The following is a 23,796-nucleotide window of genomic DNA, read 5'->3' on the forward strand; positions in this document are numbered from 1 at the left end:
AAAATTTTGTTAGGAGCGTAATCCTCGAATGGACCCTATATCGCACAATTTAACTTTAGTTGGTATTTCGATGTGAACTTTGAAACGGAATGAAAAATTAAAAAAAATCAAATAAACTGAGAAGACAAGTGTAAGAGAGTGGTGAGTAGAAAAGAAGGGGCCAGTCTATTGAAATTTCAAGCCCAACATACACTGGTCCCTCTATTAACTAGATTTTGTTGCCCGTGCTATGCACGGGCCCAATAACATAAATGGTATGTTTTGGAGCTAATAACGAAGTTTTTGAAGCGATTGTTTGCGTGGATAAAGGAATAAGTTTTTTTATCACAAACCTGTACTTTTTTTTACGCTATTCAAGGCACAATAAGACTATCCACATACAACATTTTTGAACAATTTTATGTTGTCAATTATCACGATTTAATTTTAAAAATCAGTCAATTTTTTTTCTATTTTTTTAATAAATATTTTAAGTTGTCAATTATCACGATTTATTGTATTTTATACATAATTTTTAACGATAGATTAATTTCAAGAATCAATCGAATTTTTTTAAATGTATTTATTTTTGAAATATTTTATGTTGTCAATTATCATGATTTATAGTATTTTTACGATAGATTAACTTCAAGAATCAATGGAATTTTTTGTATCTTTTTCAAAACATATTTTATGTTGTCAATTATCATGATTTATAGTATTTTTACGCAATTTTTAAATATAAAAAATTTTAAAAAATAAGACAAATAAATTAAAATGGACCCAATATATGTTATTTTTGTTGTCTCAATTTATGTGACACAAATGAAATTTGGAGAGTCATTGAATATTATATATTATACTTGGGCATAAACTCTCTTACGCACGGGCCCAATAACTATTATTTTTTGTCCTAATGTATGTGACACAGATAAAATATAGTGAGTTATTTAAATTTAATATGATTTTTAAATATTTTAAGTTGTTAATAATGTAATTTATAATATTTTTACGTAATTTGTAAATACTTAATATATATTACTCCACTTGTCTCAATGTATGTAGCATAGATAAAATTTCAAGAGTTAATCAAATGTTGTTAATTGTTAAGATTTACAATACATTTTACGTAGTTTTCAGTAATTTGACATTAAATAATACATATTACTACTTTTGTCTCATTTTATGTGACATTGATAGATTAATTTTAAGAATCAGTCAATTTCTTTTTTTGTGCATTTTTAATAAATATTTTAAGTTGTCAATTATCACGATTTATTGTATTTTATACATAAATTTTAACGATAGATTAATTTCAAGAATCAATCGAAATTTTTTATAGGTATATTTTTTAAAAATATTTTATGTTGTCAATTATCATGATTTATAGTATTTTTACGATAGATTAACTTCAAGAATCAATGGAATTTTTTGTATCTTTTTCAAAACATATTTTATGTTGTCAATTGTCATGATTTATAGTATTTTTACGCAATTTTTAAATATAAAATTTTTTAAAAATAAGACAAATAAATTAAAATGGACCCAATATATGTTATTTTTGTTGTCTCAATTTATGTGACACAAATGAAATTTGGAGAGTCATTGAATATTATATATTATACTTGGGCATAAACTCTCTTACGCACGGGCCCAATAACTATTATTTTTTGTCCTAATGTATGTGACACAGATAAAATATAGTGAGTTATTTAAATTTAATATGATTTTTAAATATTTTAAGTTGTTAATAATGTAATTTATAATATTTTTACGTAATTTGTAAATACTTAATATATATTACTCCACTTGTCTCAATGTATGTAGCATAGATAAAATTTCAAGAGTTAATCAAATGTTGTTAATTGTTAAGATTTACAATACATTTTACATAATTTTCAGTAATTTGACATTAAATAATACATATTACTACTTTTGTCTCATTTTATGTGACACTGATAGATTAATTTTAAGAATCAGTCAATTTCTTTTTTTGTGCATTTTTAATAAATATTTTAAGTTGTCAATTATCACGATTTATTGTATTTTATACATAAATTTTAACGATAGATTAATTTCAAGAATCAATCGAAATTTTTTATAGGTATATTTTTTAAAAATATTTTATGTTGTCAATTATCATGATTTATAGTATTTTTACGATAGATTAACTTCAAGAATCAGTGCAATTTTTTGTATCTTTTTCAAAACATATTTTATGTTGTCAATTATCATGATTTATAGTATTTTTACGCAATTTGTCAATATAAAAAAAAAATTAAGACAAATAAATTAAAATGGACGCAATATATGCTATTTTTGTTGTCTCAATTTATGTGACACAAATGAAATTTGAAGAGTCATCCAAATTTGCACTTTTTTTTAATTTTTTTTTAAGTTATTAATTATTGTGATTTATAATATTTTTATGTAACTTTCGAATAACTTCCTAAATTATGTGATATGGATAAAATTACAAAATTAACCCTTTTAAAATGTCTTTCAGATATTTTAAGTTGTTAATTATTATTATTTTTAATACTTTTTTGGTAATTTTAAAATGATATATGTTATTTTTTCTGTCTCAATATATGTGACCCGGATAGAATTTTGAGAGTCAACCTATTTTATGGTAGAATTTTAAATATTAAATATTTTAAGTCATTTGTAAATGATTTATTATATTATATTATTATATAAAAGTAGAATTATATATTATATTTATTTTCTACTATATAATAAAAGGGAGTTTATGTATATATTATAAGTAGAATATATTATATTATATATTATATAAACTCCCTTAGAAAATAAATATATATTATATATATTATATAGTAGAAAAAATGATTTATTATATTATATTATTATATTATGTATTATATAGGGAGTTTATGATGGGACTTTCAAATGTCCCATCATAAACTCCCTCTTATATATAAGTAGAATGTTTGGCCAGTTTATGTTAGTCTTGAAGCCCTATTGATTAAAAGCTAGATCTAAAAATAAAAAGGGTACGTTTATCGATTTTGAAATAATTTTAAATATGGGGTGTTTGAAGTTAAAATCGAGTCATTTCTTCCTGAAATTCATGCAAAAATAGCATTTCAATTATATGTGCTTGGACTTCAGACAAAGAATATGACTTAGTTTAGTTATATATATGTGCTTGAAATTCAAGCAAGAATAACTTAATTGAGCCACTTATAATTAAAGTTTATACAAAAATAGATAGAACTTTCATTTAGTCATATGTGCTTGAATTTCAACCATATAAAATTTTAAATATTTTATTTGAAAATAGACTTATAATTTTTTATGCACGAATACGACTTAAATAATAGTACCAAAATCAAGTATTTGTGGACTTTAGCCCCTTAGACACATGCTTTTCGCCAAAAGCTTAATATGGACCACCTTCCTTTGACTATTCTTGTGAGTTTAAGTTTATATAAATAATTTTAATTATATATAGATAATGTAATTTTCTGTCTAAGGGGTTCATATGAATCCCTTAGCTCCAAGCTGGCTCCACCTTGGCTCCGAGCTACCCCAAACCCCATTCGACCCAGCCACACTCCATAGTAGTTTTCTAAATTACGTACAAATGTTCCTTAGATACTATTTTCTTATTTATATTACTAATTAAATACCAAAAAAATTAATAAGAAGATTACTTATTTTTCGACATATTTTCCTAGCCAATTGCCAAACACACCCTTTGGTCTTCCTTGTTCCAAGTGAAAAATAGACTTGAAAAACGAACACACTAAAATACATATAGGTATATGTCTAGATGAGTTATTTATATCTTAACTTTTATGAATAGATCAGATCTTATACTAATATTATAATGAAAAGGGATACAACACTTAAAATGCTTGCTCCTCTCTTAATCAAAGGTTTCGATTTGAATCTTTAGTATAAAATAGTTCTTGGTAGGGAGCGCTACCGTTGAATGAGGCTCTACCTGATATGAATTTAAAATAATCGATCAAACTCCAATATGAATCCAATATTTTTTGAATGGGGCACTACCCGATATAAATCTAAAATTGTTAGAACTCCAATTGAAAAGAAAAAAAAAACACATAGAATGCAGACGAATACATCCTTGATTTAAGGTTTTGCAGTGTCGGCAGTATGTGTAGACATGTGATTTCAATTAGATTCCTACACATAATTCTACTGTTCTTGGCACCTAACCACCATTACTTCTTTTCGTTTATTTTTTACAATTTTCTATTCGATATTCGATAAATATATTGAAACTCGATTAATTGATTTTTCATTTAATTTCATTTTTATGTGTTATGTTACTTCACTTTTGAGTTCTTGAACCTTTTTTCTTATCAATAATATTGACATTATTTTTGTAGTTTTCTGGTCTTCAATTTTGATTTTCACTGATATTTTTTGTGTCTCGATTATTGTATAATTACGTTATTATTCTTTCTCGCGTTTTTATCTAATACTCTCCATTTCATATTTAATTTGTTGCTATTGCTCCCATATATATATCCTCTTTTTCAAATTAATTGACAAGCTTTATTTAAGTTGAGTATTTATTAGAAATAGTCTCTTTATCTCTACGAGGTTGGAAAAAAGTGTGTGTACACTCTACCCTCCCAGACTCCACTTATGGAATTATACTAAATATATATAGTGTTGTCGTTCTTGTTGTTGTACTTCTAAAAATAGTCTAAATATAACATATATAATTGTAAAAGAAATAAAAATTGAACCTAACTTAATCTCAAAAGCTAATCCAAGAGCGGGGATTAGAGATTACTCTTCCCATTATTGACTAAAGTGAGAATTCTTAAAAAAAAAAAAACTAATACCAAGGGCTGAATATTTGGAGCGTGAATAATTTTAATATGGGCCTTCAACATCGTGAATGAGAATTAGAATGAGTCTTACTCTAATATTATGTAAAGAAATAAGTCTTTGGTCTAACTCAACTCCAAATACTAGCTCAAGCGATGAGAATTGTCCAAATCATATAAAAAGGTCAACAAATCCCATAATTAACTAGTTTGAGATAGTATTTTCTACTTATTTATCAAACATCAGAAATTAGTAAAAAAAAAAACTCACATATCCTCCACGAAAATGTTTTTTAAGAATATTTGAAGTGGAGAACATTTTCCTTCGAACCTAAACGTGTACAAATATTAAATTTTAAACAAAATAGGGAAAATGGTCTGAAATATATCCGAACTTTGATCGAAATTGCTGTAACAATACCGAACTTTGGAAATGACATATTACCCCCTGCACTATTTAATAGTGTATTTTAAAGGTATATGTGTGCCCACATGGACATCATAAAATTGCATCAGTATAAATAGTAATGTGGACACATATATACTTTTAAAATACACAATTAATTAGTGCAAGGGGTAAAAGGTCCTCCATAAAATTTGATATTGTAATAGCAATTTCGGTCAAAGTTACAGTATTTTTCAAACTTTTTTCCCAAACAAAATAACTCAAATAATCATTAGGTATCTCAATTCATTTTAATTCTGACTCAATTTAGTGCATCCATTGAACAATCTCTTTAAGTGAAACTTCTTAAATTCCTATAAAAGAAGCACAACTTTACTACTCATTTCCATCACAAAGTTCCCAAAATGTATATCCAAAAAAAGAAACCTTCACTTTTTCTTGCTCTTTCATCCATTTTCTTGCTCACATTCTTCTTTCCCCCAAAATCATTATTAGTATCAAGTACTCAACAAATTCATGTTCACAAAAACATCCAAATTGCAAATTCACATTGCCAAGACACACTTTACCCCCAACTTTGCATTTCCACTCTTTCATTAATCCCAAATCTTCATCAAAAATCAATTCCAGAAATCATATCTTCCAATGTTAATGTCACTATGAATGAAGTCAAATCCTCTGCTGAAAATTGCTCTAACATATTTCACCATGTGTCCAAATTGGACCCTATTGAGAAAAGGGCATTAGATGATTGTATTGAACTTTTAGGTGATACTACTATTGATGAGTTACAAACAACTCTTTATGATCTTTCTACTAAAAATAGTAGTAATTCACCTTTAAAGCACTATAATGATCTGCAAACACTTCTTAGTGGTGCAATGACAAATCAAGATACTTGTCTTGGTGGAATTTACAATAGTAAACACAACTTGAGTCAATACATTGAGAAGAACTTGCATACCATATCTCAACATGTGAGCAACTCTCTTGCCATGCTTAAGAAGTTAAAGACAGGGTCGACTCAAGGGTAAGGCCACTGAAACATCTATTTTAGACCCCCAAAATATTGAACGATCCAAAAATAGTAGTATTTTCTTTCTTTTCATTTTACATGACATGTTTATCTTTAACATATTCTTGAAGCCATAACACATTTTTTATTCTAGAAAAAACTCTTTTTAACTTTAAACTTCTATATCACACAAGAGATACTTTAGGCAAGTATCTAAATTAAATTTGTTCTTTTTTTATTTCTTAAATTTTATTTTCTGACAAATAACACCATATAAAATGAAATTAATGGAGTTTTCTCATATACAATAGTATAATTTAACTTTACGACCACAAGATTTGAAAGATTTTTTTATTTTTTCAAATTAATTATGTATCTTGTCAAACTAATACACATGAATTAAAACGAATATGGTATAAGTTTTCCTTCTTTTTTAGGATTTCTTGAAATTTTCCTAGTGATGAATGAGTAAATTACTTTAAATTTCTCTCTTTCATTAATTAGTAGTAAAACATTTACCTATCTCCTTTATGTACAATCATTTCTATTTCACTTTTTTTATTTCAACTCGATTTTATTGAATTAGTTACTTTTTTTTTGTCTCGTTTTGTTTAATCATGAATAAGTTTGAAAGCCTCTTATTATAATTTGATTTTAGGTCGTCATCAAATTCCAATGAAGTCTTCCCAGAATACGGCACCATGAAGAATGGGTACCCGAAATGGTTGAAAAAAAAGGACAGGACGCTTTTACAAGCTCCGGTGAACCAAATTAAGTTCGATTTGGTTGTGGCTAAGGATGGTAGTGGTAATTTTACCACTATTAATGCGGCATTAAGTGCTGCACCAAATTCTAGTACTACAAGATTTGTGATTTACATTAAGACGGGAACGTATTTCGAATATATTGATGTCGAAAGAAAGAAAAGTATGATTATGTTCGTCGGAGATGGGATCGGAAAAACAGTAATAAAGGGTAATCGGAACGTTGTCGATGGATGGACTACTTTCCGATCAGCTACCGTTGGTAAGTTCAAAACTCCCTATTTTGATATCGTATGAGTTTAACCTTTATACGTTGATAGCTAGTAACAATTATCTGAAATTTAATTATATGTTACAATACTCATATTCGAGAAATATTAATTGAGATTAATAATTTTAAAATAAGATAGATAATTATGTGGACAAAGGCACGTTCTATGTAGTGTCATGCGTTGTTGAAATTAATTCAACGATTTAGACCTTCCTTTATCTCATATTATTGGTGTGAATAATTTTTTAATCACGAGTCATGTACATGACTGTAATTAATAGTTTGATAGAATTATTCTAATATTCTTTTAGTAATCTAATTATGCTAGAGTACTATTTTTATTTGTCCATTATACTAAAATTTATTGTTCAATAATATTTGTTCGATTTAAAAAATCAAGAGATAATTTATTTTTATGTGTCTATTACCCTTGCTATTAAATATTACTATTCAATATCTAATATATTTCTGAAAGCATTTAATTTAATATATTCAAAAGGTAATATAATACTAATATTGTCCAGATTACTAATTGTTTTTAAGGTGTGTGTCAAGTCAATAGTGAACAACTATTATTGAAATTTGGACTGAGGGAGTAATTTTTGTAAAAGTTAAGATTATTGGTACCATCGTGAGGGATGAATATATAGGAATTCTTCATTTTTAATTAGAAATTTCGAATTCAAATTAGGAGACTGAAAAGACGTGTTTCGCTTTTAATAAGTTAGTCATTCCTTTAAGTCGTGACATTAGATATTATAGTGTAGATAGTTGTGTTAGGCAAAAATTCAAAGTATGAATAATTTAAAAGATAGTGAAAGATCTTGACATGAAATATTAGGCATTGAACATGTAGGGTTATGAAAAAATTGATGGATTCTGTCGGTGTGGAAAAATTAAAGTTGTATATATACTCTATTCATGATTGAGACGATTTTGAAAAATCTAAATTTAATCATACACGCAATTAAAAATTTATATAATATATATATTTTTTTAAAAATAAATAATTAATTAATCGTATTATTACCACCCTAGCTACGAGTTCGAGACTTTAGATTCAAAAGACTAGTACAGAGTACCTTTAAAATAGGAAGGGACGAAGTAGGAAAAATGCTAATATATTATAATTTTATTTCATGTGATACAATTTGAATCACTTATAAAAGTCAAATATCAGTGTTGTCCAGCAATTAAAAAATTGTCATGTACCACAATATTATTAACGAATTTATGGAAATTTAATAATTTTTATTCATATTTTACTACTAAATAAGAATTCGTTAACTTTAAGTATTAAATTCATCTATAATTACAAGCAGGAATGATTCATATATTTGTCTCATTAAGCATATCTAATAGATAAAGGACCCCACAACAACTACCTCAACATTAATTTGGTCCTATCTTGTAAATTGAGCGTTTGAGCTACCATAAAAGTTATGAATTCGATAAAATTTAATAATTTGATCTAAATTTTATATTTATATTCTATCTGTCCTTAATTATTTGTTCATTTTTTCTTTTTTAGTTGTTCTTAATTACTTGTCCATTTTGATAAATCAAGAAAGGACAAAATATGTTTATCTATTATACCCTTAATTAATTACTTTGAAAAAGATATAACTTCTTGAAAATCTTAAGTTTTTAATTTACCCATTTCATAATTAATAGGGGTAAAATGGTAAACTCATTATGTCAATAATTATTTTCTTAATAGATGTATCTATTCAAAAGTGGACAAATAATAATTAGGGACAGAGGAAATATTTAATAAAAAATATTTTAATTTAAATTCACTTCAATCAGTCAACTAGATTTATTTTACAAGTGTACTGCTCTAATTAATGATCCCATGTCTTCTTGTCTGGTTAGGTTCATCCCTCCAATAATTTTTGAATCCACATCAAAAAATAATTAAATAGCTCGACTCGAAGCAATGTGTAGCTTTAGCCTTTAATTTAGGACCACATAGAGTTATGGTATGATAGACGCTTATATTCGATTAACGATTTTGAATTTGAGTTTTACGTATGAAAAATTATGATAACATATAATTTTAAGTACAGTCGGGAACCAGATAAGGTCAAAGGGTTGTTTGATTTTTTTTAACAAAAAATGACATCGTTTATATATGATTAACATTTTTTAATATAGATGTTCAACCCCGATGCTTTTTCATGTGTATATTTTTTTCCTTCATATTTTGAACTTTTAAAAGAAAATTCTGACTATTAATCTTGCGATTAGTGGTAGTGAAAGTATTATTCCAATTTACATACATGCAATGATATAAGACAACATAGGTCAGTGTCCATATATATGACAAAGATTAGCAGGTTTTTTTCTTCTTCTTAATTTTCTTAAAAGATCTAGTATCTGGTTATAAATATTAAATAATTAATAATAAATATAGATTTCTGAAAAGATGGAAGATTTGTCTATATATATGTTGGTGTCTTGTATTGTACTCTATAATCTATAATCCTCTGAAAGAAACTGATTTCTAAATTAATAATTTGTACATCAAAGCAGATTCAAAACATGAAGTTTGTAGGTTTCTATAACAATATCAAGTAAATACTATAATAATAATAATAATTGAATCCACAACTAAATATTTATGAATACTTACTATTTAATTTTCTAATAAAAATCTAGGGTCTACTTAAGTTACTTAGTTCACATTACTGATCTATATATAACTAATGCATTAGATCCAAGTAATTTTTAAAAATAAATATAGAGTTAGAGTCAAAATTATTAGTTTTGATGATTCATATTATAAATGGTATATCCATGCTTCCCTAATAAATTGTTTTACACTAGCCTTAAGCAGAATTCAAAGACGTTTAAGTCTAGTTTCAATATGAATATAAAAAGTCAAATTCAATTGTCAAAAATAAGATCAGTATTATAAAACTCAATATCTTTGCATTTTTTTTTAATTGCAGCTGTGGTGGGAAATGGATTCTTAGCTAGAGGCATTACGTTTGAGAACTATGCCGGACCAAGCAAGCACCAAGCAGTGGCTCTGCGGAGCGGCTCCGACCTATCTGCGTTCTATCAATGCAGCTTTGTTGCCTATCAAGACACCCTCTACGTCCACTCCCTTCGACAATTTTATCGCAATTGCGATGTCTATGGGACGGTCGACTTCATTTTTGGTAATATACTGAACTGTGTGATTATCTAATCTAAATATTTTAGTTGTTATACGATATTTGATAAATTTACTAAAAATGCTTATAAGTCAAAATCAGAAAATTATACTTTATCTGTCCCAATTTATATGATTTTTTGGTCTGTCCTAAAAAGAATGACACAAATTTATATAATTCATTTTGGACCACAAGTTTTAAAAGTCTTCATTTCTTTCTTAAACTTCGTGCCGAGTCAAACCTCACATAAAATGGGACAAAGGGAGTATCATTTTTAGTTTAACCTTCTCTCTTTTTTGGCCATTAAATTAATATCTCAGATGGTCAAAATCAGAAAGTCATATATCCAAGTATGTTACCTTATATACACTTTTCTCTCATATATTGCATTCTCTCTTATATACAGTAATGGATTACTCATCTCTGTTAATAGATATATGTAGATCGAGTCATCAAACTAGGTTAACCTTTTGTGTCTCTTTCAATATATTAGTATATTAGTAGCTTCTATACGAGACACCTGATTACTTCGATCCTTGCATATAATTATCTTGTTAAATTATGTCTTCAAATAGGTAATGCAGCTGTTGTTCTCCAGAACTGTAACTTGTATGCTCGTAAACCCAACCCGAATCAGAAGAACATGTTCACAGCACAAGGAAGAGAGGATCCAAATCAAAACACTGGAATTTCAATCTTGAATTGTAAAGTGGAAGCTGCATCGGATTTAGTTCCTGTTCTATCGTCATTCAAAAATTACTTAGGACGACCATGGAAACAATATTCAAGAACTGTAATTCTCTTCTCCAATATTGGTAGCTTAATTGATCCTGCTGGTTGGTTAGAATGGAGTGGTGATTTTGCATTGAACACACTTTATTATGGAGAGTATTTGAACCGGGGACCCGGTTCAAATACTAGTGCTAGAGTGAAATGGCCCGGTTATCGGGTCATTAATAGCTCTACTGAGGCGAGTCAATTTACTGTTGGGAATTTTATACAAGGGAGTGAGTGGATACCTGTTACCGGGGTGCCATTTTATTCCGGTTTGACTTCCTCTTGATACAAGATTTTAAGTCAGTGAGCACAGAGGCTCTATTAAGATGAATATTGTCATAGATGATTAATAAATTTTATCAAAACATCAACTTATAGGGTATTTATTTATATATATATATACCTTGGAGATAACAACTGCGACAGTTACTAGTCTGGCTCATTGCTTGCCTATGTTCATGTGTTAAGATTTTTCTTAGCATCTTAAGGATGTTGTAAGCTTGTTTTACTATTGAGAATATATATATTAAGTTCCCTTTATAAGAAATTTGAAGTCAAAGCTTCATTTGTTGAGAAATTGTTAAATGTCAATGAGTTCAGAGTGGCAATATAAGCTTAATTATCATAAATAAATTTGGAATTATTTATTTACTTACTTATATAATAATGTCCGAAAATCTTAAGATCAAAATGAACGTGTTGGTGGACAATTGTCATCGAGTTGTGAGGGTGTCACATACCCTAGTATTAGATTTAGGTTAGAACCTTAAGAATGGAGAAATTTCTATAAACTAGTTTTATATTCGAATTTGAGTTAGATCAAGATGAAATTTGACATAATATTATTAGAGCTAGACCCGACCCCACCTGATGAGGGTCTCTAGGGTCCTAGACAGTTGCGGGGGTTGAAAATATCAATTGATCCATGAATGTGCACGCACTAGACCAAGCAGTGGAACCTCAGATAAAAATGTACGGATATAAGCGTGAGAGGGTGATGAATGGTATGAATCCCACAACGGTTACTTAAAGACAAGAACCATGAGCAATCCTCCTCTTTTTTGGGGGGTGTGAGTTAGGCGCAAGACTTAATTTGATACTTCCCTCGTAGTGCCTGAAGAATTTAAATTAATTGAACCAATAAGTCAGATACCATACGGTTTAACTAAAAAGTTAAATTATATTTTACAAGAGGACCTAACTTCTAAAGGCCACACAAATTATTTTCTGTTAATGATTTAAGGTGAACTTTTAAACTTCTAATTTAGCTAAAATGTAGGAAATAACATAAACAAGAAATGAAACAAACTAAACACTAGCCAATAATTTTTGTATGGTGTAAGAAGATTGATATAAAAATGGCAAAAGATTTGTTTATCTCCATTCAAAAAGGGTCCCTTCCTTCTTTAATTTTCTCACTTTTCTTCTTTATTTTATTTTTCAATTTCCTAATTAGGCCACAACCATAATGGCTATTCCAAAAGGATTAGAAATCAATAATACTATAGGATTATTCTTACTTTTGGGTATAGCCATTTTATCATCAAAAGTTGCAGAATGTGCACCTTTTGGTTCGCGTCGTGGCCTTATGGAGACAGTTTTCGATGTTACCAAGTACGGAGCTAGACCAGATCCCACTGCAGATAGCACTCGGGTAAGGCCCGAATCTATACTTGAGTTTCTAGCTCCGCCCCTTTGCCCTGATGTTATATTCAATATTCTACTATGACTATATATTATGTGTGCATACATATATTTTCATACATATTTAGGTATATACCGTTACGTTGCATCATGCCCCGTGTAGTGTGATTAGGAATTCTAACGAGGGGATTCAAAAGTATGCAAGAAAGTCATATTAGAATTCAATGGCGGCTCAAGTTAATTAGTGGCCTAAAGCCAAAAATAAATCGGAGTCCCAGCTTCTTATTTTTTTGAAATCCAAAGTTATTTCTTCTTTTTAATGAAAAAGCTTTCTTTTTTGCTATGGTCTTAAACTAAATATATGGAATATTTTTTAATCTTGTGGTTTTAAACCTATTATGTGGAAGTTAAATTTAAAAATTGACAAAAAGAAATAAACATTTTTTAATGTTAATAATTTATTTTTTTGTTAAAAATACATATAATAATTCTATTATTACTAAAAAATGAGGTCCTCAGATTTTGGGGGGCGTAAGACGGATTTTCATTTTTAAAGGCATTGAGTCACCCCGCCAAAATTTGATCAACCTAATGTAAAACAATTCTTGAAACACTTTTGTTGCTACAATAAAAGGTTTTCTTTATATAAGAGTATTCAACGAGTTATGTATACATACAAGACACAAAAGATAATTTTATTTGATGAAAGAGATTTGGTTAAAAATCATATAGTTCTCTACTCCTGAATTTTCCTATAACTCTGATGATCGAAATTCAATTTTAATTATCTCTTGGACTTGTATGCATATTCATAACAAGTTGTATTTTACTAGATTAACTGCTTATTTAATTTGATTTGATGATTTTAGAGACCAAAAAAATAAATTATTTATAAATGTAATTTTTTTTAAATATTTTCTTGGATTTAATAGGGATTTATGATGGCATGGAGATCAGCCTGCCAATCAACAGGCCCAGCAAAAGTTATTATTCCACCAGGAACATTCACTACAGGAGAAACTATTTTTCAAGGCCCATGTACATGCCCAAAGCCCATTACTATTGAAATTCAAGGGACAGTATTGTCAAATACAGACATAAGTTTGTACTCACGTGCCTCCTGGATATCCCTCGAACACGTGGACGGTGTCGTTATTACAGGTGGCGGAACTCTCAATGGACAAGGAAACGCCAGCTGGCAGTATGCTGACAAAACCGGAAGCACTCCTCCTCTCCCTACTGTAAGTTTAGATAGTCGCTTAACTTATGATCGTTCAAATTTTAATTTACTATTAAAATCATAAAATTAACTTTTATAACAAAAAATAAAAGTAACTCAAGATTATACATGTTATATGAAAGAAGCAAAAAAATGACACACATAGCTAAGGTTGTTATATGTATGAAATTGACATAACCACCAAGGCAAGAGCATAGGAAAATGGATGAGATCCTCCACCTTTAACCATAATGCTCGAATTTGAGCTTTGAAAATGGAGACACTCCTGGTTAAGAAGTATAGAGGCGGAGTCAGGATTAAGAGTTTGAGAGAGGGGGGTTCAAACTCATAACTCTAGAGTGAAAAGTATTTCCACGGTAATTTTCTTACCACTGAACCGTCAATCAATTTTGTTAGGGGTTCATAAGTTAATAAACATATATATTTATTTAATTTTCTATTACATCTACGGAAAAATTATTGAGTTCATCCGAACCCACAAACCCCATCTAACTCCTCCTCTGAAAAGAACGCGCTTTAAATGTATCTTATGCGGCACTAATCCAAATAACCAGAAAATGAATTGTCAAATAAGTTTACTCAAGTCGACATGCGCACCTTACATGATATCCATGTCACACCATTTAAAATTAATATTTTTTCGACCCAACCTAATATCCATTATCTTTCATATTTTATGTTTCTAGTACAATATGTAGTTTTATGACTTTGATATAATAATGATCATATATGAAATTAACGACGATTCGAATTTTAATTATTATTATTTTTGTATGTGTAGTCTCTTGTATTTCAAACTGTGAAGAGTTCTTCCATCAATGGCATCAATTTTGTGGATTCCAAAGGTGTCCACTTGAAAATTACTGATAGTAATGACATCACAGTTTCAAAAATCAAGATTACAGCACCAGGAACAAGTCCAAATACTGATGGAATTCATATAAGTGAAACAATTAATATCAATATTACTGATAGCAACATTGGGACTGGTGATGATTGCATTAGTGTTGGACATGGTACTACCAATATTTTTGTCAATAATATTCATTGTGGCCCTGGACATGGAATAAGGTAAGTTTTTTATTAATAATTTAATATTATTATGTAAATTTTTTCAGTTAATTTTTCACATAAGTAATAGAAGAATAAAAAAGACTCGACTAGACAAGAATGATCAAGAGATCACAACAATTCAAACTCGTAATATTATAATTCACGAGTTGATGGAATCTCTTAATCAACGAACAATTTTACATCTCTTTTACATTCTAGCCCTAATATGTCGTAAAAGAACAATAAAGAGTATTGTGACACAACAAAAAAAGTCGTCGCAAGTATCCAATAGATGTGTTGTTGGAATTTGGCTCGTCAGTAAGGAATTTCTGATAAAAAGTCAATTGGAAATGTTATTAACGAGCCAAAGTCCGACGAATTCCGTAAAAAAAAATGATTTTCTAGTAGTGTGATACGTGATTAAGCACATTTTAACTTTCAAGTAATTGAAATATGTATTTTCGATCTCTTTACATAGAAAATATGTTATATCTTAGATTATTTTTAGAACTGTATTGTTGTCAAATATGGAGTATAGTACAATCATAACATAACACATGAATGATTAAGTCATAATATTATTAATAATTATGATAAAATGATGAATATTCAAAGCAACGGAAATAAGAGTACATATTTTTATTAATTAAAAGACGTTGACGATTGCTAAAAGTATATTTTGCTCAAATAGTAAGCATCCTAAAATTGTGAGGTTCAATATGTTTGTTCAAGTGCTACAAAGATTAAAATTGAAAATTATCAATAATTGTGGGATTAAAAATACTACTACCCTTTTTCATAAATTTAGGCATTTAAAAATTTTAAATATAGTTTTTTTTTGTTTTAATATTTTTGTGCAGCATTGGAAGCCTTGGAAAAAGACCAGATGAGAAGGATGTTACAAAAGTTTATATAAAAAATTGTACATTCCACAGTACAACAAATGGTGCAAGAATCAAGACTTATATGGCTTCATCTCCACTACAAGTTTCTGATGTTGTTTATGAAGATATTGTCTTGGATGATGTTAAAAATCCAATTCTTATTGATCAACACTATAATTCCAAGAACAAGAATGAGGTAAGTTATCATACTACTTTTCACTAACTAGTTACTCGACACATGTGTTTTGAGATGTTAGAAATTTTAGTGTATATGCACTCATCCTTAACCATGTCGCTATGTGCTTGACACCCCTAAACTTAGGTATCCACAACACCTAAGGATGTGTGACTTAGTGGTCAATAATATGCCCAACATAGAGTCATGAGATCTCAATTTAGATTTCATCCCAAGGCAAAACACTAGGTGATGATTTCTTTTCAATATTCAAGCCTTGCTCGATAGAGTTATTACTCAATACATATGTCAATGAGTGATAACAAGTACCTCGAGTTCTATTGGGACAATAATGTTAAGATCACCATAATTTGAAATAGTAATACAATTTGAATTGTGATTTTTTTCAACAGAAGCAAAAACACTATATGATTTCTTTCTAAAATTCAAACCTTACTAAACAGAGTTAAATGAGAAATAATAAGTATCATCGTAAACTATTAGTATATCATCATAACACATGAATTTGAGTTAATTATACTAATTTGTGTAGATCAATTTCACTTATACATTATTATATTTTGTTTGGTATAGCCATCAAAGGTGAAATTAACAGATATTCACTTCAAGAACATAAGGGGCACAACAAATACAAAAGCACCAGTAGCACTTAATTGCAGTGAAGCAGCTCCATGTGAAGGAGTTGAATTGGCTGACATTGATATAACTCCATCTGGTTCAACTGGACCTCTTTTAGGAGCAACTTGTCAAAATGCCAAAACAGTATTCAGTGGAAAAACTAGTGTACCAGCATGTCAATAATTACATTATTAATCAAATTATGTCTATGAAAAAATGTGTGTGAATTTCAATAAAACCATGTAATTTTGTTTATGGTTTATTATAATATTTATCTTTTTTTTTTCGATGTCTGAAAATAGAGAAAGAGATAAAATTTAGCTTAACGCATATTAGCTACTGAGTGTAGCTAGCTAGGGTTAGTTTCTTAGTGACAATAATGCATGTTAGTAGTTAGGGATACCAACCCTAGCTAAATACATGCATGTGTTCAATCTTGTATCTGCATAATTTATTTATGATTTATTATAATATTTATATTATTTTGGTGTCTGAAAATAGAAAAAAGATAAAAATTTATAGCTTGACGTATATTAGCTACGGAATATAGCTAGGGTTAGTTTCTTAGTGACAATGATGTTAGTCGTTAGGGATATATACCAACCCTAGCTAAATACAATATGCATATGTTCTTGTGTATTCACATAATTTATTTATGGTTTATTACGATATTTTTCTGTTTAGGGTCTTCTAGAAAAATAGAAAAAGATAAAATTTAGCTTGATTCATATTAACTACAAAATTCTAAATAGTAAGGGTTATTCTTATGGAAAATATTTCATTTTTTTTCAACAAATTTCAATCTAACACTAAATAAGAAAAGTTTTTTAAATTTTTGTTAGTATTGAGAAATTATCTAATCTTATAAGTTGACAAAGTTATTTAATTAGAAGCGATATAAGAAATACCAATAAATTAGTCAAAAAATTGTTCACAAGATCCCTAATAATTATTTAATCATCTTATAATTCCATATAAGATTATATACGTCACAACTAGCCGATTTTGGGATCCCTAATTAATTCATAGTCTAAATTATATAATTCTAGCCACTTAAGAGACAACTTAAAACATATATAACAAATTTGAGAACAAATACATGTAATTTGTATTCAAAGGTTACTTAGATATTGAAAAAATGAATTATAAAATTGCGAAACATATTTTATTCTATAAATTGCTACACCTTAAACACATTTTGGTGAGAACTAGCTGATTTTGGGTTCAAGTGACATTTCACTTCTAACTACAACTCATTCGTTGATTCTTCCATATAATAGATCACCTAGGTTCATGTCTATAAGTCTATAAGTAGTGACAATTGTCTTATGAAAATTCGTTTTCGCTATGACTTTAACCAAGCAATTCATTCTTTTACGATCAATGACCTGACTCCTCCCATTGCTTGGGAGGTCGAGATGAAGTTATGGAAATCTATGGATAAAGTTATAAATTTTATCTGAGAGCTCAGATACATGACTGTACTTCAAGCATTCATGTAAACAAATTTATGCTAGAAATAATAATTTGTTATTGAATTTATAAACACTCAATTCAATGCCCAAATCAACTCCGAATTAGCTCAATTTTAAATATCATAAATAACCAACCCCAATAATCTATTTGTGAAAAACACATCAATCTAACAAACTTATTTTATCATTTTCAAATTTTTTTCACAAGAACCTTCAATGGTGTTCTTTTCTTGGATTTTACACAATGCCTAGTTCCTTTATATAATGTAGCACATCATAATTTTTTTTTTTTTTTTGATAACATGATTTTCTATATTCTGTGATAGTGATATAGAAGAAGAAGAGCAACAAATATGTTTTTTTTTGTCTAAAATTTGTCAACATTAACTATGAATTAAATAATTTGAAAACTTGATTATATATAGCTACAAGTGCAATTAGTTCTAATCCTCAGTACTAAGAGGCCCATTGGACCAAAGACAGTTTCTAAGCCCATTTCGAAAAACCCTAGGGCATTAATTTCAGTGGTATAAAAGCCGCCTCTCCCAACTACTGTCCATTTCTCCTTTGTTCGCAGCTTCACAAAATCGAAAATGGTTTCGTTGAAGCTCCAGAAGCGGCTCGCCGCTAGTGTCCTCAAGTGTGGAAGAGGAAAAGTTTGGCTTGATCCTAATGAAGGGAATGAAATCTCCATGGCCAATTCCCGTATGTTTCTGTTTTCTTTTTCTTATCAATCTCTAGTTACGTTCATGCTATCTCTGTAATCTCTTGTTTGTATGTTGTAGCTTTTATTTGTGAAAGATCTGTAGTAGATTTTGATCAGTTTAGCTCCATCGAGGCTTAGGTTATGTTTACTTTATCGTTTCACCCTTTTTTTGGTTGTGGAGTGTTTTAGGTTTGGAATTTGATCAACCTTACTGTTGTTGTAACGAAATATACACTTCACGTAGTAGATGTTGACCAGTTTAGATCCAAAGAGGCCTAGATTATGCTACTTTGATTATCGTTTCATCGTTTTTTGTGTGTGGAGGGTTTTAGGTTTGGATTTTGATCAACATTAGAATTGTTTCAACTTAATATACTGTTTATGTATATTTATGTCGTAGAGTTTGATCAGTTAAGCTCCAGTGTACCGTAGATTAATGTACTGTTATTATCAATTCGCCTTTTGTTAGGGTTGCGGTTTTCGAATTTAGTTAGTAATGTTCACGAGACTAGCAGCATTATAATGTTTTGTTATTTACATGTAAACAGTGTCAGCTTAGAGTGATATTTCTTAGATTTGAGCATTGGAAACATTGTTGATTTTGGTAAGCTTTATTAAGAAGGATGGTTGTTCTTGTGTTAACGGATGGGAATAACCAATTACACTGATTTTGTCTGAACTGAAGATGTTGTGGATTGAAATTATTGGCAGGTGTTGATAGGTTTTGTGACAAGTTATATTTGCTGAAGTTTGAGTCGTGAGATGGAAATGTAATTGAGCTGTATATGTTCATTACAGCACCGTCATTGTAATTTAACCAGTAATGATAGGGTTACCAAACAGTGGTATAAATTATCTGCAATTATCTTTATTTTTGGCAGATTTCAATTTGGAATGATACTTACTTTGTGGGATTTCATTGGGTGTGTTGTCGTATTGACAGATATATATTTGGTGTTGCTGCTTTGCATTATTTGCTTATTAATCTGATGTTTAGATGACAAAATGATATTAATGTTTACTCAATCTCGATAACTAGAACATGTTGCTCTAACAAGCTAATTGGTCAAGCTTGTGCAAGCCATTTGAGATCCTTGTAACTCTGCGTATGTCATTGTGGCAACTATTGTTTGTTGTAGTTTCTTATTTACTGCCAGTAATCCCTTCATTTCCATTTGGTGCAGGTCAAAACATCAGGAAATTGGTTAAGGATGGTTTCATCATCAGGAAACCAACCAAAATTCACTCAAGATCTCGTGCTCGCAGAATGAAGGAGGCCAAGAGGAAAGGCCGTCACTCTGGATATGGTACCTCCTTGTCTTGACTGTGATTGCAGAAACTTATTTTACATGACCTAGTTCAGTTTTTAGGTAGCTCTATTGATTTGCTGTCAAGCATTGGACATTTTTTTTTTCCCTTCAAAAAAAGAAGAATATAACAACTCAATTTTTCAATAAAATAAAGAAGAATATAACAACTCAATTTTTCAATCAAAATAAAGAAGAATATAAGAGATGAACTTCCAAGGAGAAAGCTTTTGGCCATACATGGCATCTATGCCAATTAAAATGAGATAAGAGGGATTAGAAGCCTATATTTAGTATTATTCTTTCTGGTAAGTTGTTTAATACAATCATGCTTTGTTTTAGTGTAGTGTCACTTCACCTTTTTGACCTAATTAAACAGTTTTTTGTGTACTCCATACCTAAAGAAGATATATCAATATAGGCACCTTTTTGGTTGCTTGGTATCAAAGATTATTTTGCTCGTATATTAACTGTCTTTGAACTATGCCATTTCTATCCTGTCTTTGTAGTGACTAATGTATATTAGCAGGTGAAATTGCTCCGTTGGCTTATATCTGTTCTTTTTTCAGGTAAGCGCAAAGGTACCAGGGAGGCTAGACTGCCTACCAAGGTGCTTTGGATGAGGAGATTGAGAGTCCTCAGGCGTTTGCTTCGCAAGTATAGGGAATCAAAGAAGATTGACAAACACATGTATCATGACATGTACATGAAGGTGAAGGGTAATGTTTTCAAGAACAAGCGTGTGCTGATGGAAAATATCCACAAGACAAAGGCTGAGAAGGCTAGAGAGAAGACCTTGTCCGACCAATTTGAGGCTAGGAGGGCAAAGAACAAGGCAAGCAGAGAAAGAAAGTTTGCAAGGAGGGAAGAACGTTTGGCTCAGGTAATTGTTTGAAGCTCATTAAAATTTCTAGAGCAAAGTTGGCTCTGACACTTGATAGAGTGCTCTACTCGAGTTTTATGGTTTTAAGATGCATTTCATGTGATTATGGGATTTTATACCCTTTTAAGTATCTGTGTAGGATTTTTGCTCATCTTTTCTGTTTCAATTTTCAGGGACCAGGAGGAGAGAAGCCAGTACAACAACCTGCAGCACCAGCTGCTGCCGCACCAGCCCAGCAAGCTCAGTAAGTTCATCTGCAAATATATTAATTGTAGTTTCTCCTAGGGCCTAGTTTGAACATCATTTGATGAGAGTATATCCTTGCAGGGGATCTAAGAAGTCGAAGAAATGAGCATGATGAATTATAAGGAGGGTTGGTGCTATGCCTACTTTTTGTCCTTGTTAGTATGGCAGTTTAGTATGTTTGATCCCTTCCCTTTTTGGCCTTTTAACTTTAAAAGACAATGTTACTTGTATGAATTTGAAAGCTGGTTTAAATTTTTGATACGTTGATCCTTCTATATGTTTTAATCATATCTTCTCCAGAGTCATTTTGCATTGGATTGAATTCTTCTTCTTGTTGCATTTCTGCTTTTTTGGCTAGTTGCGACTGTTCAATCGAAGGTAGTCCTTTTATGGACGAGAGTCATTTGCTTTGATTTTAATTGTAGCAGGATAAATTCACTACTGGTCAATGTGAACAAGGATAGGACTTATTTGCCTGGTTCTGTCTTACAATTTGCTAGTATTTTATGTTGAGTTGTTCCAGTGCTTTTATTACATTCTCAGTAATGCGATATTGTATGCGCTATTCTGAATTTGAACTTTCTACATGTACGTAAGAATATTTCTTCAGTTTTATCGTTATGTACTTCCATAGCTTTAGTGCCTAAGATGTAATTTTTTTTAGCGGTTGTGGACAAAATATTCAAGCTTACTACTGACTAGTGACGACTCATGTCCTATGAAATCCTTAGAAGATGGTATACGTTGAGGCAAAATTTGCGGTTTAAAAAATGAGGACAGTATAGTTCAGAAAGTGTACAAACTTGTAGTTGTAACAGACACGATTATAATCAATATTCATTGCATAACCGTGATGTTGAGCTCTTGAACGTGCGGTGGGAATTCGTACTTGTTGGGACATAAATGGTTTGGTGAGTGTTAGTTTATTTATTATATATTCAAATGGTGATATAATAAAATTATTCTTCTATTTATAGTTTTTTTTTAAAAAAAGTGTGTGAAGTTAATAGTGAACCATGTCCAATATATCGGAGTATTTTTTATCTCATTAGATATTTTTAAAATTGTTTATTATTATAATTTATGGCATTTTCTTTTATGTAACTCTCGATAATATATGTTATTACTCTCTTCGTAAAATTGCTCATGTTGAGTCCAAGCAAAGCAATCGGAATCTGCTTAATAATGGGACAATTGAAAGTTGTTCAAAGTCTTTCCTTATATATATATAAGTAGTACTCCCTCTTTTTTATATTAATTGAATTTTTTAGAGTTGTTTTTACTTTTTATTGTTCAAAATAAGTCAATTGTTTAAAGTATAAGATGAATGTTCGATTTTTTTTCCATACTTGTCTTTTCCTATAATGAAGTTTGATATTTTCTAGGAGATGAATATCATACTAAGTTATATTTATGATTTTGCAAAGAAAAATAGTGAAAATTTTAATTTAAATTATGTTCTTAAATATTTATTTTAATAAGTATATATTACTTTACAAATTTGAACACAAATTCAATTAACATAGTATAGAGGAAGTAATTACTTAATAGGAGTGATAATAAAATAAATAATGTCACCCCATTCTGCAACAAAAAAGTGGCCGATCCAAGACTGTCCAGTCCAACTGGTGATAAATCTCACCGACGTTGCTCACATTTCTATAAATATAAATAATAAAATAAAATTCTTGGGTTTTGTATATTCGTACACTAGAGTAATATTTATTCAAGAGCAAGCTTTCTAAAATAAAAAAAAAGTTTTATATCAGTATTTTGTGGTATGATATATTAATAATTATAGTTTGCTCAACTTCAACTATATATATATATTCATACATCGAGAATTATAATTTGATTTTTCAAAAAATATCTCAATTATATCACACTAACACGTTACACATGTAAAATTACATATAAAAATAAATAAATATACAAACATCTTCCTTAATTATCAATTACTCATAAAAAAATCAATCAAAATAATGTAATCAAAATTCTAATAGTTTTGTATTAAGTAATATTTAGTTGTATATTTGTTAGTATTATATCATGCATACAAATTATTTATGTATATTTTTCTATACAATATTTAGTATTTTAATATTTCATTTTTAAATACCAAATATTTCTAAATATCCAACATACCAAATATCATAATATTAAAATTACGTAATTAATTTTTTTTATTGGATATGATAATTTGTTATTTATCATACTATAATATATCNTTATTGTAATGTATAGTATTACTTATATTATTTTTAAATATATTGAAATATTATATGTTAGGTTTTTTATCCTAATTTATATGGCATTGATAAAATTTAAAGTGTCAAATAATT

The 23,796-nt window shown here is 29.2% G+C and overlaps 4 protein-coding genes across 4 annotated transcripts in view; 3 read left to right on the top strand and 1 right to left on the bottom strand.

Moving 5' to 3' along the window:
* The window catches only part of LOC125872449 (glyoxysomal fatty acid beta-oxidation multifunctional protein MFP-a-like), a 121,213-nt gene that overhangs the window by 34,326 nt on the left and 63,091 nt on the right, over positions 1 to 23,796 (bottom strand). The gene's annotated exons all lie outside the window — the stretch shown is intronic.
* Positions 5,519 to 11,707, top strand: LOC125872456 (pectinesterase-like). The gene is made up of 4 exons (XM_049553186.1): positions 5,519 to 6,244; positions 6,888 to 7,255; positions 10,219 to 10,431; positions 11,001 to 11,707. The coding sequence occupies exons 1-4, from the start codon at positions 5,619 to 5,621 to the stop codon at positions 11,486 to 11,488; spliced, it is 1,695 nt and encodes a 564-aa protein (XP_049409143.1). The 5' UTR covers positions 5,519 to 5,618; the 3' UTR covers positions 11,489 to 11,707.
* On the top strand, positions 12,608 to 17,020 carry LOC125872457 (polygalacturonase). Its single transcript, XM_049553187.1, has 5 exons — positions 12,608 to 12,856; positions 13,779 to 14,087; positions 14,868 to 15,157; positions 16,000 to 16,219; positions 16,793 to 17,020. Exons 1-5 carry the CDS (start codon positions 12,671 to 12,673, stop codon positions 17,018 to 17,020), a joined length of 1,233 nt encoding a protein of 410 aa, XP_049409144.1. The 5' UTR covers positions 12,608 to 12,670.
* Positions 18,841 to 21,737, top strand: LOC125872464 (60S ribosomal protein L19-3). Its single transcript, XM_049553196.1, has 5 exons — positions 18,841 to 19,017; positions 20,203 to 20,325; positions 20,895 to 21,208; positions 21,382 to 21,452; positions 21,536 to 21,737. Exons 1-5 carry the CDS (start codon positions 18,906 to 18,908, stop codon positions 21,558 to 21,560), a joined length of 645 nt encoding a protein of 214 aa, XP_049409153.1. The 5' UTR covers positions 18,841 to 18,905; the 3' UTR covers positions 21,561 to 21,737.

The sequence above is a fragment of the Solanum stenotomum genome, chromosome 8, assembly GCF_019186545.1.
Source record: "Solanum stenotomum isolate F172 chromosome 8, ASM1918654v1, whole genome shotgun sequence".
In the NCBI taxonomy this organism is placed as follows: Eukaryota; Viridiplantae; Streptophyta; class Magnoliopsida; order Solanales; family Solanaceae; genus Solanum; species Solanum stenotomum.